At 41.7% G+C, this 18,796-nt stretch overlaps 1 protein-coding gene across 2 annotated transcripts in view; it reads right to left on the bottom strand.

Moving 5' to 3' along the window:
* The window catches only part of LOC146374902 (ATP-binding cassette sub-family C member 2-like), a 32,348-nt gene extending 14,222 nt beyond the window's left edge, over positions 1 to 18,126 (bottom strand). For both annotated transcript variants that reach the window (XM_084949617.1, XM_084949618.1), the window contains exons 1-18: positions 17,721 to 18,126; positions 17,058 to 17,234; positions 11,686 to 11,826; positions 11,467 to 11,604; positions 11,166 to 11,288; positions 11,020 to 11,075; positions 10,679 to 10,934; positions 10,355 to 10,533; positions 4,240 to 4,417; positions 3,579 to 3,833; positions 3,119 to 3,184; positions 2,812 to 2,949; positions 2,585 to 2,731; positions 2,421 to 2,505; positions 2,237 to 2,303; positions 1,958 to 2,084; positions 847 to 1,023; positions 469 to 636 (exon numbers count right to left, since the gene is read on the bottom strand). In XM_084949617.1, coding sequence (XP_084805743.1) covers positions 469 to 636; positions 847 to 1,023; positions 1,958 to 2,084; positions 2,237 to 2,303; positions 2,421 to 2,505; positions 2,585 to 2,731; positions 2,812 to 2,949; positions 3,119 to 3,184; positions 3,579 to 3,833; positions 4,240 to 4,417; positions 10,355 to 10,533; positions 10,679 to 10,934; positions 11,020 to 11,075; positions 11,166 to 11,288; positions 11,467 to 11,604; positions 11,686 to 11,826; positions 17,058 to 17,234; positions 17,721 to 17,765 — 2,523 coding nt within the window. In that variant the 5' untranslated portion in view covers positions 17,766 to 18,126. The remainder of the gene's footprint in view (positions 1 to 468; positions 637 to 846; positions 1,024 to 1,957; positions 2,085 to 2,236; positions 2,304 to 2,420; positions 2,506 to 2,584; positions 2,732 to 2,811; positions 2,950 to 3,118; positions 3,185 to 3,578; positions 3,834 to 4,239; positions 4,418 to 10,354; positions 10,534 to 10,678; positions 10,935 to 11,019; positions 11,076 to 11,165; positions 11,289 to 11,466; positions 11,605 to 11,685; positions 11,827 to 17,057; positions 17,235 to 17,720) is intronic.
* Between the last annotated feature and the right edge of the window lie 670 nt (positions 18,127 to 18,796).

The following is an 18,796-nucleotide window of genomic DNA, read 5'->3' as shown; positions in this document are numbered from 1 at the left end:
AAGAAAAAAACATAAATTATGTTTAAATATATTTATAAATTGTATTTATCAAAAAGAGAATATGTTTCAGTTCACAGACTGAATTAACAATAATTGGTTTAATCATTTAAAAATCAGTTATAAAGCCAAACCTTTTCTAACTTGTAATTCCATTTCCGAGTGGCTTTTATTCCTAACCTTTCATAATTAGCTATTCAGTTATCCTGGTCATTTAGTGTGATATTTAGCCTATTGTAACCTCTATGTAATGCTCTGGTCCTGGGTAAAATGAGGTAAAATACTATAAATTAGACGCCATGTTTTCTAAGCAAGTAACAGCTGGAATATCCTGTGCAGAAAGTATTTGTCAAGATTCCTCAGAAGAAATTAAATGGGAAATGGTCGAGTTTTTTTCACTTTAAATACTAATTTCTATTTAAAATATTAATTTTAAAGTAAAATGTTTAGCATATGTTTTTAAGCACAAACCTTGTCTTTAAGTAATCCATTGGGTCCAATTACATTTTCAAATAGATGCTTTCCTACATGGGAGTCCACAGCAGACAAAGGGTCATCTAATAGATAAATATCAGCCTGACTGTAGACTGCTCTGGCTAAGCTCACACGCTGCTTTTGACCCCCTGAGAGATTGATACCCTGAAAAGAGAAGAAAGGAGGGGAAAAGAGACACACTCTTTTAGCCTTTCCTATATAATCAGAAGAGCTCTTCTGTTTTGTTACTTTTTTGTCATGTATTTAAGAAACAAATATTTTACATATGTTTACAATAAACGCCATACACCGCATTTGCATACAGGAAAAATATTTGTGTAACCAAAAACCTGAACCGTTCAAAGTGTAACTCACTTTCTCTCCAATCTCAGTGAGGTCTCCTCCAGGCAGCAGCTCAAGGTCAGGGGCAAGAGCACAGGCCTGTATGACTTTTTTGAAGTTCTCTTCCTCATGTGGAGATCCAAACAAGATATTATCCTTCAAAGTAGCATTTTGGATCCAGGCTTGCTGCGGTACAAAAGCAAGAGAACCCTGGAAAGAAACAAATTATGACTCAATTACAGATGTCTCACTACATCTGTCTTATCATAAAAAAAACCTGGCATCCACACATTTTTATCCAGACCAAACACTACAGTGGCTAGGTGAAAAACAAATCATTTTACTGGAAATCTAAGAGAACAGTTTATTCTGTGGGTAAAATGGTTTGAGTTATAAGTAAATCATCTGCCTCCATTTCACAGAATTTGTGCAGAAATATACTTCTTTATTCAGCTGTTTTCTCCTTCAATACTGATGAGTTTAGACCAGATTATCAAAACTGACTTCAATGAATTAGGCTGGTGATGTTTTGTTTATTTCTGCATCTTTACGTTGTTTCTTAAAGTCTTTAATGTTTAATTGTTGAATTATTTAAAAAAAATTAAAATATTGTATTGTGATTGTTAAATTCTACGCTTTTTGTCCTCCTTGAATGTAACTACTACTATGTAGATCACAAAACGTTTATGCTTTTCATGTAGAAATATTGTTTTCAGTGGGACTCTATGAGTCTAAATACACTATGAACTTTTTGGGATTTCCTTATCTGGATGATTGAGAATGCATAAAGATACTGCTATACAGAGGAATTTTATACTTTTAGTCATTAAATAAACTGAGTAAATGATTCAATCAACATTGATTTTCTCTGTATTTAAAAAACAAAAAAATAACGAACATAATTTCTTTATGGAATAATAAAGTATTCTGCCTTCGTGAGAGATGAGGGAAGGCGCTGAAGTAAAAACTGAAGCAAACTTAATTTGATTGTGCCACAGTCATGCTACATGTTGAGTTAAAAAACCAAAAAAACATTTGTGTGAACATTTGTGTTATTTTAGTTAAGATGTAATTAGATGTTATAGATTTTACATGGTTTTTTTTAACACACACTGATAAATACAAACGGGAAAAAAGGCATTACCATAATGTTGATAAAACCTTTGGTACTGTGCATCTCTCCAAGGAGGGCTGACATAAGAGACGACTTTCCTGACCCAACAGCTCCCACTACGGCAACCAACCGACCAGGCTCAATGTCCAAATTCACACTGGACACACATAATAACTATACTCAATGCTGTGAACACATCGGGGGCAAATAAACAGACTTGAAAAACTTAAGCAATGCTAAAAAATCCCGGTGAACATCTCACAGTTAATTAAGTTAACTAGTAAATTGTGATGACCAACACAGACATACTTTATCAGTAGAGGCTTTGCATCTTTTTCCCAAGCAAAGGAACCATCACATACGCTCACAGCAGTATCTAAAAAATGAACACAGACTAAGACAGAGCTTAACAGATGATCCGCACACATAAAAACTGTGACTAAGCTTCAATCTTCAGCTGTAGAACAAGTGCAAATTCTAATGGTGAACATACTGAAACTGGGGTCTTGGCGCACAATGTCACTGTCGATGTCTTCCCCTGCCAGAAACTTCTCCAGACGCGTCTTAGACACTGCTGTCTGAAAATTCAAAGAACAGGTTAAGTTTGATGTTATCACAGGCTTGATACATGTGCGTGATGTAGCTCTGTTCACTTACTTGTACAATGGAAGCAATGAGCATGGGCAGCATGGCAAGAGGAGCTCGGAGGATGTTGAAGAGAGAGATGGAAGTAAAAGCTCTCTCAGCAGTTAACACATTATCGTTGCTCACACTAACAAATATTGCAAACGTGGCCAGAGAAACCTGCAAGTACAGACAGTTTAAGAAAAAAGGTTGTTTACCATTTGATTCTAATCTCTGTGAAGCTCCTTGACAGAACTCACCAGAGCTGGACTGCAGCGGGAGGTAAGGATGGAGATGGACTGTAGGTAGGCAAACTTCTTCATGACTTTTAGTTCTTCCCCTCTAATGTCTTCCACCTGCTTCTGGAAGGATGGCTCCCAAGCATACAGCTTCAGAATCTGGTGGGAGACAAAAGAAAAAGACAGGGAGGAGGCAGTGAGGCAGAAGGAAGGGTGCGGCAGCAGAACACTTATGGTTCAAGTTACTGCAGCTTCTTGAAGCATCAATGTCTTACATGTAAGGAAGGCATCTACATACACCATGAATACACTGAATAAGGGAGCTCACCTTGATCCCATTTAGAATTTCATTCATGATTTTCATTCTCTTATCTTTAAAGTTCATGTTCTCTATCTGAAAAGAGACACAATGTAGCTCATGTTAAACAGGCAATAAGACAATACTTAAAGTGTTTTGAACAGCAATTTATTCTGTGTAATTCATTAGAAAACCCCCCCCCCCCCAACTTTTTCACCAGCAAGAATCATGAGTTACTGAGATCACTTTCTTCACATTATAGTTAATATTAATTAAACGCCTGTATGCTGCGTCACTCAATTGTCTATCTACTTTTGAGCCTCTGAAAGTGGGCGGAATGTATCAAAATCTATTAAACAGTCAATGCAATACTTTAGTTAAACATCTTGAATAACACTTTAAAATTTGCAGTGTAATCTCATCTTGAATTATCTTGATTTAGAATCTCGCACAGAGGTGTACAGAAGATTTGGCTAGTATTTCCCCTGACCTGGAGTTTTCTGGCCTTGGTTGCTAGCACTGCATTGGTTGGAATTATTAACACCATGACTCCCAGTCCTGCCAACACAGAAGGCCCTAACTCCAGCCACAGGAAAACAATGGATATGATGATCTGCAGAGGGCAGGACCACAGCAGGTGGATAGAGGTGGTCACATCATTGAAGCGCTGGGCATCTGCTGACATCAGGTTCACCGTTTCCCCTACTGTAGACTCCTTACGAGTATCATTGGACACCACTAATGCCTTAGAAAAGGGATAAAAAGGGCTTATTAATTAGAAAGTGGGGTGAAAATTAAGTAAGAGAAGCATATAAGTGATATTTTTTCTTACTCTGTATGTTTTAGTACATCAACAAAGCAGGAGATGGGTCTTTGTGTCACTTTTTTTAAACCATAATCCTACTTTAACCCTATATATTGAAAAAAGCAAAGCTGACCTTATCTAAGAAATAATGTAAATAGTTTTTCTGTGACAAGTATGTGCTGATAAAAGTTATTTATAACTGAAACATCTGACAACTGACTTAAGCAGAAAATTATGACTAGTAATTTTTTTCTGCTAATGTGTAACAGTAATTTATATTATACAGCATTTGATTTTTTTTTCACACCAATATCAATAAATGGTGTTCTGTCACGCTTGTTTTTACCTTTTTATACACAGCAGCCATAAGTGCAGTGCGAACCTTCATCCCCAGCACATGGCAGCGCCGGAAATACTGCTGTAGGGTCAGACACTGTAGCAGAGCCACCACCATCAGCAACACTGCATACAAATAGCCCTCCCAGGCATATCTGGATTTGTCCTGAGTGAACGAGATCATCAATCTAGGAAAAACAGAAAAAAAGAAGAAAACATGCTAATCTCCAGCTTCATCTTTAGCACTTATCTAACAATGTCCTCATTTCATCCTGCCACGCCTGTTATCGGTTATGAATGACTAGTGTCAAGACATGAGGGACAGAGAGAGATTAAAGACCCCCTGCCTTCTTCTCATCACATCAGAGAGAGGGTGAAAAGGCTTAACATCCCTTTTTTTTTAAAGTGATTTATAGTTTTAATCTTTATTTTTATCCTCATTTTTTATTGTTTTTTTAATTTTTGTTTAAAGATAAATCAAAATATAAGCTTGATCAATATGTTAATTGAGAAATGTAGTTTGAGTAGTGAAACAGTCTAGATTTTGTGTCTGTAGACATGATCCAACTTAGTTCTTTACCTATTGGTGTCAGCAATGTGAAGGATGTCTCTTAAATGTTCAAATGTCACGAGATCTTATATGTTAAGAATTACAAAGAAAATGTAAAGAAGTGTTGTTGAAGTAAACTTTGATTAATCAGATAGATAGTGAGTGGTTGGACATCAGATGATCTTAAGTCAACAATGTGTTTGAATAACTAGATAGGAGGAGAGAGAAGGGGGGGGCAAACAGGCACTTGGGAGAGTATAAAAGAGAGCGCCCAAATGCATTCTTTGCTCTTCCCTTCGTCTGCTGTGAGATGAACAGTTCAGAAGATTGGATCTCAAAGTGAACTTTGTGCCTGACGGAGGTCAGGACTACAGAACACTGAGATAAGCACATCTTCAGACCTGGGCGTGCCTGTCTCCTCTCCAATGTTAAGAACAAACTCAGCATTAACTCATTATAAATTTCGTACAATTAAAGTCTAAATTGTTGATATTCACCTTTTAACCCGTTGTGAAACAGTACAGGTAAAAATCTGAGTATTGACCCATTTTAATGTAAATAGCTCTTACAGGTTACTTCAGCCCTTTACACATAACATACCCTTGAGGCCTACTGTCAAGCCCTCTAAAGCTAACCCACTTAAATACCAAGCACACCAATAAAGAGGGGAGCCGCTGTAACTATGTGCCTGACGGAGGCCAGGACTGCAAGGCTACTCGGGTCCCTGGATTTTATCAGATAAGCAGGGAAGACATACGGATGATTTTGAGACCATTAAAGCTGGGCGAGCTCCCTGAGCCACATAAGCCCCATCTGAACTCTGCATTGCCTGCTGGGTAATACTCATCCAGCGATTAGAACTTCTTAAACAGAGAGCTGACCCAGACTTCCTGTATTGGGGTGCTGGTCCCGCAGGGAGGGAATAGTTAACCCAAAGGATTGTACAAGGTAACTGCAAGTGAATAAAAAAAAAACATCTGTGACAGATAATTGTATAAATTCCTTTCCTTTTGTTAAGGAATATATATATATTTTTTAGTACTTATTTTCTGATTATTTTTGTCTTATGCAGGCCAGAATATTAAGAGGCCACTTTTCACTCATTAAGTGTTTTAAAGGTCATAAATTGCTGAGCAAGACTGGAACACTGTGCAGAACAGGAAACTGTGCAGAACAGGGAGTCTTGTGCAGAGCTGCAGAGGCAGAGTGTAGCGCAGAAGTTGTTTTGATCAAAACTGTGTGTGACGTGTAAGTACCAAAATAACAGGAGGAGGGAGCAGACTATAATATAGGCTATAGGCTTCTAATGCTTCAGATCAGGTCTGTACACATTCAGGTCCAGACCAAAAAGGCTAGACAGTGTCTGTATCACCTACAACAACTGAGGAAGTTCAGGGTCTCTCCAAAGATCCATCCATCCATCCATCTTCATCTGCTTTATCCGAGGCCGGGTCGCGGGGGCAGCAGCCTAAGCAGAGAGGCCCAGACCTCCCTCTCCCCAGCCACCTCCTCCAGCTTATCCGGGGGAACACCATGGCGTTCCCAGGCCAGCCGAGAGATATAATCTCTCCAGCGTGTCCTGGGTCTGCCCCGTGGCCTCCTCCCGGTGGGACATGCCAGGAACACCTCACCTAGGAGGCGCCCAGGAGGCATCCTTGTCAGATGCCCGAACCACCTCAGCTGGCTCCTTTCGATGTGGAGCAGCAGCGGCTCTACTCCGAGCCCCTCCCGGATGGCCGAACCTCACCCTATCTCTAAGGGAGAGGCCAGCCACCCTTCGGAGGAAGCTCATTTCTGCCGCTTGTATCCGCGATCTCGTTCTTTCGGTCACTACCCACAGCTCGTGGCCATAGGTGAGGGTAGGGACGTAGATCGACTGGTAAATTGAGAGCTTCGCTTTTACACTCAGCTCCCTCTTCACCACGACGGACCGGTGCAGCGTCCACATTACTGCAGCTGCAGCCCCAATCTGTCTGTCGATCTCAGGCTCCCTTCTCCCATCACTCGTGAACAAGACCCCGAGATACTTGAACTCCTCCACTTGGGGCAGGAACTCATCCCCGACCCGGAGTGGGCACTCCACCCTTTTCCAGCTGAGAACCATGGCCTCAGATTTGGAGGTGCTGATCCTCATTCCCGCTGCTTCACACTCGGCTGTGAACCGTTCCAGTGCGAGCTGGAGGCCCTCACCCGATGAAGCCAACAGAACCACATCATCCGCAAAAAGCAGAGACGAGATTCTGAGGCCACCAAAGTGAAAGCCCTCCGCCACTTGGCTGCGCCTAGAAATCCTGTCCATAAAAATTATGAACAGAACCGGTGACAAAGGGCAGCCCTGGCAGAGCCCATCATCCACCGGGAACGAGTCCGACTTATTGCCGGCAATGCGAACCAAGCTCTTGCAACGGTTGTATAGGGATCGAATGGCCCATAGCAATGGGCCAGACACCCCATACTCCCGCAACACCTCCCACAGGACACCCTGAGGGACACGGTCGAATGCCTTCTCCAAGTCCACAAAACACATGTAGACTGGTTGGGCAAACTCCCATGCACCCTCAAGTATCCTTGAGAGGATAAAGAGCTGGTCCAGTGTTCCACGACCAGGACGAAAACCGCATTGTTCCTCCTGTATCCGAGGTTCGACTAGCGGACGAACTCTCCTTTCCAGCACCCTGGCATAGACTTTCCCAGAGAGGCTGAGGAGTGTGATCCCCCTGTAGTTGGAGCACACCCTCCGGTCTCCCTTCTTAAAGATGGGGACCACCACCCCGGTCTGCCAGTCCAGGGGTACTGCCCCTGATCTCCACGCAACATTGTAGAGGCGTGTCAACCAGGACAGCCCTACAACGTCCAGAGCCTTCAGGAACTCGGGGCGGACCTCATCAACACCAGGGGCTCTGCCACCAAGGAGTTGTTTAACTGCCTCAGTGACCTCGCCCCCGGAAAGTGGCGGGTCATTCCCCTCATCCCCAGACTCTGCTTCCTCCTTGGAAGACGTGTCAGTGGGATTAAGGAGGTCCTTGAACTATTCCTTCCACCGCCTGACAATTTTCTCAGTCGACGTCAGCAGCGCTCCACCAGCACTATACACAGTGCAGGTAGAGCACCGCTTTCCCCTCCCGAGACGCCTGACGGTTTGCCAGAATCTCTTCAAGGCAGTCCGAAAGTCTTTTTCCATGGCCTCTCCGAACTCCTCCCACACCCGAGTTTTTGTTTCAGCCACTGCCCGAGCCGCATTCCGCTTGGCCTGTCGATACCTGTCGGCTGCCTCCGGAGTCCCACAGGCTAACCAAGCCCAATAGGACTCCTTCTTCAGCCTGGTGGCTCCCTTCACCTCTGGTGTCCACCATTTGGTTCGGGGATTACCAGCACGGCAGGCACCAACCACCTTGCGGCCGCAGCTCAATGCAGCAGCTTTGGCAATGGAGACGCTGAACATGGTCCATTCGGACTCAATGTCCCCAGTCTCCCTCGGAATGCTGTTGAAGCTCTGCTGGAGGTGTGCGTTGAAGATCTCGCGGACTGGGGCCTCAGCTAGACGTTCCCAGCACACCCTCACTACGCGTTTAGGTGCACCGGGTCTGTCCAGCATCCTCCCCCGCCACCTGATCCAACTCACCACCAGGTGGTGATCAGTTGACAGCTCAGCCCCTCTCTCTACCCGAGTGTCCAGAACATATGGTCGGAGGTCTGGTGATACGATTACAAAATCGATCATCGACCTACGACCTAGAGCGTCCTGGTGCCACGTGCACTTATGGACACTCTTATGTTCGAACAAGGTGTTTGTTATGGCCAAACTGTGATTTGCACAGAAGTCCAATAACAAAACACCGCTCGGGTTCAGATCAGGGAGGCCGTTCCTCCCAATCACGCCCCTCCAGGTCTCGCTGTCGTTACCCACGTGAGCATTGAAGTCTCCCAGCAGGACAAGAGAGTCTCCAGGTGGAGCACCTTCCAGCACCCCCCCCAGGGACTCTAAGAAGGCTGGGTACTCTGAACTGCCACTCGGCGCATAAGCGCAGATGACAGTCAGGACCCGTTCCCCGACCCTAAGGCGCAGGGAACAAACCCTCTCATCCACCGGGAAAAACTCCAACGTACCGGCAGCAAGCCGAGGGGATATTAGAATACCCACCCCAGCCCGCCGCCTCTCACCAGGGGCAACTCCAGACTGAGACAGAGTCCAGCCCCTCTCCAGGAGACTGGTTCCAGAGCTCAAGCCATGCGTAGAGGTGAGCCCGACTATATCTAACCGGTACCTCTCAACCTCACGCACTAACTCAGGCTCCTTCCCCACCAGAGAGGTGACATTCCATGTCCCTATTGCCAGTCTTGGCAGCCGGGGATCAGTCCGCCAGGGCCTCCGCTCCTGGCCGCCACCCGGCACACAATGCACCCGACCCCTATGGCGCCTCCTGCGGGTGGTGGGCCTGCAGGAGGATGGGCCCATGTCTCCTCTTCGGGCTGTGCCCGGCCGGGCCCCATGGACTAAGGCCCGGCCGTCAGACGCTCGCCCTTGGGCACCCTCCCCGGGCCTGGCTCCAGGGCGGGGCCCCGGTAACCCTATCCCGGGCAGGGTAAACTGTTCCCTCGATGTTCTCTTCATAAGGGTCTTCTGAATCGCTCTTTGTCTGGTCCCTCACCCAGGACCAATTTGCCATGAGAGACCCTACCAGGGGGCAAAAGCCCCCACACAACATAGCCCCTGGGATCCCTGGGACACACAAACCCCTCCACCACGATAAGGTAGCGATTCACGGAGAGGTCTCTCCAAAGATCCTCAGGATTTTCTATACAGGCGCTGTGGAGAGCATCCTCACACAGAACATGACATCGTGGTTTGGGAACAGCTGTGTGAAGGACCAAAAAGCTGAGTGATCCTTACAGCAGAACGCTGCTGCAGGATTGCTCTCCCCCCGCTTCAGGACACCTACACCAGGAGATGCCGGACTAGAGCAGCGCAGATACTGAAGGACCCATCCCATCCTGGCAACAAACTGTTCCAACTTATGCAATCTGGTAGAAGGTTCCGCATCATCCGGGCAAGGACAGAGAGACTCAAGAGGAGCTTCTATCCCCAAGCCATCCGGGCCCTAAACACACACACATCCGCCCTCTCACATCATCTATAATTGACTGAGACAGGACTCTCTTCCAGACACTCTAAACCCAGGCACAATGTACATTTCAAATTCCTTTAATTTTAAATATGTGACAAATAAAGAACCTTGAACCTTGATCTGCAGATGCTTACCATCGTGCGGATCTCTCTTCCGGAAGATAATATATTGAATAAAATGATTATAAATACTTTGACCACTCTGAGTCTGCATCTTCTCTGTCCAGTAGAAGAATAAAAAGAACTGGTTTCAATATTTTCCTTTTCTTTTTGAAAAGTATGCATCAGAAAGTCAGAAAAGTGAACTATTAAGAGACCACTGTAGTCCAATACAGGGTACAACACAGCTGAGTTGCTGGTTTAAGTCCAGTGACATTGTACAAGCACAACATTGTTCTTCTCTTAAATCTGTTGTTTTATTTCTGTAACGTTCTGTAATATCTTACTCACTTAAGAAGCTGAGGACTGACAAAGGTTAACACATCCTGCAGAAGTTTGAAGCAGACAGATTCAATCAGAATCCTTTTAAAGGTCTTGTAAATGGTGGTAATCAGCCATGAATTGGGATAGTTCTCTTCCTCCTTATTGTCCTTTTTCTTCTTTTCATCTTCCTTCTTCCCCCTTTCCTCCTAAAAGAACAGATCGTTTAAACACAGTTGATGAGATTTATTCAGAAAAAAACATAGTGATGTTGATTAGTGGTGTTATTAAAATCCGTTTAGACTGTAGCTCAATATAGTGTACATGTGTGTGGAAGTGTTTGAATGCTCTCACCATCATTAGTACATCCTGACTGACTCCTTTCCCCAGACCACTGGAAAGGCCATTTTGCTGTGGGTCTTCCTGGGCACTGTCTCTGGTTTTAGCTGATTTCTTTTTCATCTTGTTCTGGAATCGGACCCTAGCTGCATCCAGCTCAGGCTTCATGAAATGCTGGAAACGCTCATTGATGAAAGCAGTGCTATCACTCTCATTCAGATCCCACATGTCCTCCTGAACCAGAGGTTGTTTGTAGCCTTTTAAGACCATACTGTAAAAACAATGAGAACTTTGAAGACATGGAGCACATATGTAGGTGCTTGTTAAGATTCCTACTATACTGACTTTAATGTTACCTGTTTAACCAGTTGAATGTGATTCTGCTCAAAAATGCTGCACCTGCTTCAGGATTCTGTGGATAAAAACAAGATTAACATCCGACTCCTTATGAACTTTGCCCTCGGAAAACAAACAAGCAAAACCAATAACAAATAAAGGGTACCTTTTTTATAAGGTCTTTAGCTTCTGGGGGGATATCAGCCACAGTAGAAAGAACTAATGAAATCAGTTTAAGCCCAAAAGAAATGTAGAAAAGGCTGAAACGTGGGACATCACGGACCTCGCCCTAATTGCCAAAAATGAGAGAAAGAAATACTTTAAAGGGTCCTAAAGAAAAATGAAAATGGTGTGTTATGCAACACATGGAGAGCTAAAAGTCAATCATATCAAGTTATTGCACCATGTCTGAGTAAATCTACTATTTGTCTTCTACTTTAAATCCAACTTGATCACATCACTCATACCAGTCTGAGAGCCTCTCGTAGGAGGGTCTGGAAAGGAAAGATGTCACACACTACAAGGAGCAACCAGAAGAGGAAAATAGAGGCAGAGTCTATTGCTCCTTCCCGTCTTAATCCTTCATGGCAAAGCAGGACAAGGATCTAACAAAGAAGACACATCAGAACATAAAAAACAAATCCTTTCAAATTTAAATAAATAAATATAAACGTTGCTCTATTTACCCATGTGACTGCAAATAAAACTGGATTTGCGTAGTATACACCAGCATTTTTTGAAGATTGGTCACTGTTTGGACCAAAATCTTCTCCTAATGTGACTCCCAGGTGTGCTATGGCTGTCAGGAACAACAGGGACGCCACAAGCTGAAGGAAGAAACACAGAAGAGACAGGAGAATAAATCATGTTATTTTATGCAAAAAAAATTTTTTTAATAATCTTTTGCATAAACTTTTAACCAATACTATGTTTTTTTTTTTCATGAGATAACAAATACTTAAAACTAAGTTCTTTCCCTTCATTCCTTCAAGGTTTTAGAGAAGTGATAACAGAAGCTTAAAATACGCAGAATGAGACATCTCTTTGCCCTTTTCCTGTAAATGACTTGTCCTTTCCATGTTAGAACATTTCATACACAGTATATGCATTTATAATAAACTCACAGAGAATGGCCTCTTGGTGTTTTTGACCTTAACAGAGAATTTACACTACATGTGTTTTAGCTTCAATGTATACACTCTTTTTTTACACTGACCTTTGGAAAAACATTGTTCTTTTTACATTACTCCAGTCCTCAAGGGCCAGTGTTCCCAAATTTTTCCATGTGTCCCTGCTGCAACACATCTGAATAAAATTCAGTAGGTCATAGGTTCTCAAACTGTGGGACGCGTACCACTGGTGGTACATGGGCTCCCTCTAGTGGTGCGTAGGAAATCTCTAAAATTTTTCGAAGACTGAATAATATACCATGTTCTGATTCAGGGATTTCTGAAAAATTAAAACGTAAAGCTCTGCTATCACTTTCGACATAAATGACGACAGGAATCTAAACAGCAGTGACATTTATATGGTTACTGTAGTTGGACTAGCTGGTATATAATGATGTGCTACGTGGTGGCTAGCTACACAGCTATGGTTAGCATAATATAAACACAGTGAAACTGGAGGATGAATGCTAACCTTTTTCAACTCAACAAAAGTTAACGTGAGGTTTCCCATTGTTTAGGGACAAATGCAATCACATGTCGGGATGATGTAAATGGACCAAAAGTCAGTCAGGGGAACTACTGAGATAATCCATTCACAGTACGAGGTTGGTCATTAATATACTGCTGCATGGGCTGGGCTGTTGTTACATTGTAAGGTTTTAAAAACTGAGTTTTAAAATGAATAGTGGTAATAAAAACCAAGAGAGGTCGACAGTTATCACAGCCTTTTTTTAGGGGTTTGTTCAGATTAAGTAGGACAAGCTACAAAGCATTAAACATGCTAAAAACACAACAGCCTTAATAAATGCAGAGTAGTTTTGACCCGAAGGCAGGGTTCATCACTTAAAGACTGGATATCCACCTGCTGTGAATGTTTTAATGCAGTACAGTTGTTATTATTATCACTTGTCACATCCTGTTTACGACAGTTAAAATAAATAACATTCACATAAGAAATAAAATTGTCTCATGTAAACTGTATATGGTGTTAAATAGGCCTATACTACTGTACTTTTGTTTGGGGTTGCCACCTCAGCATGCAGTCAAGGCATCAGAATAATATAGGAAAATAATGAAAAAGCCTAACAATAGGTGCAGTTGTAAAGAGGTTTGCACAGTCTGTAAAATGAGTAATATATGTATTGATTGTGTTTTTCATTGTGTAGCTATTTTTCTGCATTTGAAAATGCATTTGTGAACTAGCATGAAGTGTGGAAAGAGGGGAATGTTAATGAAATACTGAGAAACCCTCAGATTAAAGTGAAAACTAATCTTTAATTAGAATGATTACAGTCCATAGGGGGAAATGAACAGCAAAAATCAAGCTTTTTCAGAGAACTTGGAGCACTTGAAGGCAGGTTAACAAATGACCTGACAAAGAACAAAGGAAATAGGTTATAAAATCCACATATAAGAATTAAGGGAAATGGACATAGCTGGGGAACAAAGCACAACTTAAAAAGAAAGCAAAACTAAATGCAAGAGACAGGAGAAAAATGACTAGCAAAATAAAAACAAAACAAAACAGGGAATGAGAAACAATAGTTTGAAAGAGGGAGACAAGAACTTTACAGAATGAAGAACACTGAATGAGCACATTGAGCAAACACTGAGAGAAAAACTTCAAAGTTCTACAATCAGGACTACGGTAACTTTGTACTTCTACGTAGTTCTACAAAGGTCCCTGCAAAGTCACAGAAAATGTTAGTGGTAACGGTAAACAAAACCTTTAAAGCACTGTAATTCTTCATACTTGCAAACTGCTACACAGCGTACAGATTGGCAATGTGCCTCATTTTTGTGTAGGTCCTGATGGTGTCTGTGAAGGTTCTCAGTCATCCAGGTCATCGTAGTCTAAGGAGTTGGAAAGAAAAGCATCTGAACTTCTGTAAGTTGCTTGAAGAGGTTTCATCTCTCATCCGAGAAGCTTCTTCAGTTCTAAGGTCAAATGGTGGAGAATCCCAGATTTAAACCCAGTGGGAGTATCCCCCCAAAGAGGGACAAAGGACCCCCTGATGATCCTCTACCTAATCACATGAGCCAAGGTGTGAAAATGGGAGTGGGTCACAATCAGCCAGGGTTTCCCTAGCTGGTGTTAGGGAGGATAAGAAAGACAGACAGCGAGGAGTGCCCAGACCTCTACATTGGAGAGACCAAACAGCCACTTCACAAGCGCATGGCACAACATAGAAGCGCCACCTCCACGGGACAAGACTCAGCAGTCCATCTGCATCTAAAGGATAAAGGTCACTCTTTCGAGGATGCCAATGTTCACATTTTGGACAGAGAGGAAAGATGGTTTGAAAGAGGAGTGAAAGAAGCCATTTATGTCCACTGTGAGTGACCATCTTTGAACAGAGGCGGTGGTTCACAACACCAACTGTCTGCCTTCTATAATCCAGTTTTGAGATCCCTTCCCAGACGCCTTAACGCCCACTCACACCCTGGGCCATCTGACCTCAGGAAATCACATGATAAGGTGGGGCCACGTTTCACAATGAGCTCACCCGAAACCCTGGCTGATTGTGACCCACACCCGTTTTCACACCTTGGCTCATGTGATTAGGTAGAGGATCATCAGGGGGTCCTTTGTCCCTCTTTGGGGGGTAACTCCCACTGGGTTTAAATCTGGGACTTGCCACCGTTTGACCTTAGAACTGAAGAAGCTTCTCGGATGAGAGGTGAAACCTCTTCAAGCAACTTACAGAAGTCCAGATGCTTTTCTTTCCAAGCTCCTTAGAGTAGGTCCTGATGATGTACAGATAACCTTTTAGGGTTTTCACTGAAACACCACAGCTATGACAATTTCTGAACTACCTTAAAATGCTTATTCAAACTCACCTTTTTACCATACCCCGTGAAACCAATAAGTCATATAATGAATGCTGAAAGAAAGAAAAGCAAGTCTCTTCGACTGGAGGGTCACTTGATTAAATAAAGCTGCCTAAATGCAAGTAATAATAATAATAATAATAAAAAAATGTGTACTGAACAGTATCTATTGCAGGTAGCAAAAAGATAAAAACCCTAACATCACTTCAGCCGTTAGCTTTGCTAGCAAGCCTGCTCTCAGTATCATGCTAGGAAAGAGTTTGTTTAATAGTTAACTAATACCTCTGTTAACTATATAGAATAGTACTAGTCATAGAGATTTAGTGCCAAGCTAGAGTAAAGACAGTGTGCTAATAACACTGTGTTTGCTACACTTGACTTGCAGGTGCAGTGTGTATGGTTGTGCCCTGCTGCTGACTGTGACTGCTCCTTTTTCCTCCTTTCAAATAAGCTATTGCCGTTTTTACAACAAGAAATGTCAGACTGTTCTGGCCTGTGCTTATACAAAAGTAAGCACTGGTTGGTCTTTTAGGGTATATTTGTATAAATGATCCATTTACCTCTGATGAATTGTTCCCTAGCTTTTTGAAAAGAATCTTCACCTTCTCTTCCAAAAGGTAAAAATTCCAAACTGTCAGTTTGTAAGCATCCCATAATCCACAGTGACCTCTCCATATTAAGTCTGTTTCTTTTCTGTATCGTTGCTGACTTGAAAGCGAACTGCTATTAAGCTTAGATGGAAAGTGCCCGTCCTTCACGCCTTGTTTCTTTTTAAAACTAAAATGTGAAATCTTCTGGAGTTAAACCCTTCACTTCTTACTGACATTTTTGTATTAAAAAAAACTAAGCAATTACAAATACATTATGATCATTTTAGTGTTACAAAATTTATTTTAATTTTTTTTAATTTAAAATGCTATTAAATCATATAGTATTTTTAATTATACAATCCCGTGATTTCATAGGCATTTAACATGTATTGTCCAAACTCATTAATATATCTTGAGAATAATATAAAATATGTATTTCTGTTTTTATAGGTTTATGGTATATTTACCAGTTTTGGTCAATAATTCTAAAAAAGTACATAACCAATAAAAAAATGCACCATTTTTTAAATTATACCCTGTGAGGGTTTACAAATACTAAATGGAAATTATTTACTCATAAAAGGAACATTCATAGATGTTGTCACCATTTTCTTGGGATGAATGTGTGAGGTCAAATATTTCACGAATCTTACTTTATATGCATTTTTATGATTTTGGCTGCAGTATAGTGAACAATACCAAAGCCTGGAATAAGTATGCATTTCACATACCACCGTGACCACTGTCACATGAAACCAGGCTGTTATACAGAAATAGGAGAGGCAGGTTACCACCCCAGATGTGTCCTCGCCTGACCGGAGGAAAGCGGAGTGCCAGAAGGCTGCGACCAGCCTTTGGGCCAACGAGGGAAAGCCAAGTCTAAACCACGGCGTCTCCCCAACAGTTTTGACCAATTAAAAGCATCATACATAATTCTCTGTAATGTTAAGTAAAGGTCGCTCTCTTTCAGGACATTGGTTACAGCTAACTGCTTGCAGACTGTGGTTTTCTGAATCAAAGAGATCCATGTACATGCTTATGGGTTGAACTGCTAGAGGCAATAAATGATTAGAAACTCAGACTACATCCTTCTTTTACTCAAGATAAAAAGAATGCGTAACAAATGCTTCCATTAAAACACAACAAATGTGTTAACTGACAACAAATCCATGTGAAAGTACAGAAACTAGTTTTAATGTCATTTTGTCATCTTATACTGTTATTTTATTGTAATTTGATTCATATTTTATGTACTTAAAAATAATAATAATAATAATAATAATAATAATAATAAAAAATAACAGAAATTCTGTTTTTCCTGTAAATTCTGTAAAACTTTACAGTAAAGCTTTTTTTTTTTTTTTACAGTATACGGTTAAACTTTTGAAACTAGAAGACAGCTACCTAAACTATGAACTGAAACAACAATTTTTTATGAAGATGTCTTTATTAGATAGTATTTCTTACCTGTTTGCAGATGTAGAGCTTGGACAGTTGTTTTGTGTTTACGTTTGCACTCTGACAGAGAGCCAGCAGGTGCCATGGGGCACAGAGCCACAGGAAACAAAGGGGGATCCATACAAGAACTGTCTGTTCCACACATAGTGGAAGGTCTGGGTCTGGTCGCTTCAGATATGAAGCATTCTGAAGGACACAAACACACGTGCATAACAAAGTCCTGCTGCCCTTCTAAGGGAACCATAAAGTGCAACTGATTAACTCTCTGAAACCAGAAACTCTGAAACCAGAACGTTAATCATCTTCTTTTCTGCATATTTGGAAGATGTCTTTCATAGTTGCTGTGACAAATAGAAATCATTACCTTCCTGTTTGTCTAATCTGTGTTGAACGGGTTGACACAATAAAATGAACAGCTTTTTACCCTTTTTACACTTGTCTTAAAGCTTTTATGTCTCCAAAGTATAGCAAAAAAAAAGATCTTCAAAAAAACCACCACAAACTTCAATACCAACTTCAACATCAACATGTCCCTGACATGGTATTATGAGGTGCTATTATGTCTGTTTGCTGTCATTCTCAACATACCTTCCAGACAATTTACTTTGTATGTTACTAGTCTTATATGTTTGTTTGAATTAATTCTTCAGTCTTTCTGCTTGTTTAACTCACCCAAAAAATGGACCCACAGTACTCCTCCAGAGCTGCCGCACACATGCTTTACAGTGATAGCTTCAGTCAACCTCAGCTGATCAGACAAGCCGACGCCTCTCACCCTCTGCCCCACTACTGCCGTGTTTTACTCAAATACTGCTGCTTTCTCCTCTGTCCACCCACAGTTCACTGACAATTGTAGGATGTGGCTGTAAGGGACTTTGATCCGTGAGGTTTTTTAAGCAGAAAAAAAAGTTGCTTATTCCCTCTACAGAGAAACGACATTAATACAACAGAGAGGTGCTGGATTAGCGTAGAGAATACAAGATTCGAATCTGTGCCTGGTTTCTACAAAAAGTACACTACAGGCTTTCTAGTGAGTCAATGAGAACATTCAACCGATAAAGCAAAATCATTTACAGAATCAAGCTCTGTAATTTGCACAAATAAGCTCCTGAGAGAGGAAAAAAAAGTGAAGGACTTACATAAGTCTTACCATGCTCTTTTAACTATGTTAGGGGGAAAACATACTGAAAATGGTAAGGGGAGGGAGCATTTAGGGATTTGGAGGGAGTGGGGTCATTAGATCCCTTTTCCTGTTATTTTCTACATAAATATTTTAAACCAGTAAGGTTTTGATAAATGATTGTTGTCTGACTTTAATATAAGAAAAGTACTCTAGTTCCACTTTGTCATAAGTACACATACAGTTGTGGTCAAACATTTACATAAACTCATCATTGATATGAATGTCATTCTATTTTTTGGCTTTTAATGATTTCTTTGAAGTCCTCTTTTTCCAGGATGGAATGATTGTACAGCATACATCCTGAGTCACTTTAAAAAACAAGAATTGGATGCACAGGATGAATTTATTTTGGATTTTCTCCAGTCAAAACAGGGTCAAACATATAAATACGTGTCCACTAATATTTGGTCAAACGTCCCTTTGTAAGTTACACCTCAGGGTGACATTTTTGGTTGCTGTCAACAAGATTCTGGAGTAATTATGGCTGGATATTTGACCATCTTCTGGACAGAATTGGTAGAGTTTAAATGGGTGAGTTTCCTAGCATAGACCCGGTTTTAAGTGT

The sequence above is a fragment of the Perissodus microlepis genome, chromosome 13 (assembly GCF_051167445.1).
Source record: "Perissodus microlepis isolate ML-2025 ecotype Zambia chromosome 13, ASM5116744v1, whole genome shotgun sequence".
Classification (NCBI taxonomy): domain Eukaryota; kingdom Metazoa; phylum Chordata; class Actinopteri; order Cichliformes; family Cichlidae; genus Perissodus; species Perissodus microlepis.
This window is presented reverse-complemented; position numbering and strand designations above follow the sequence as displayed.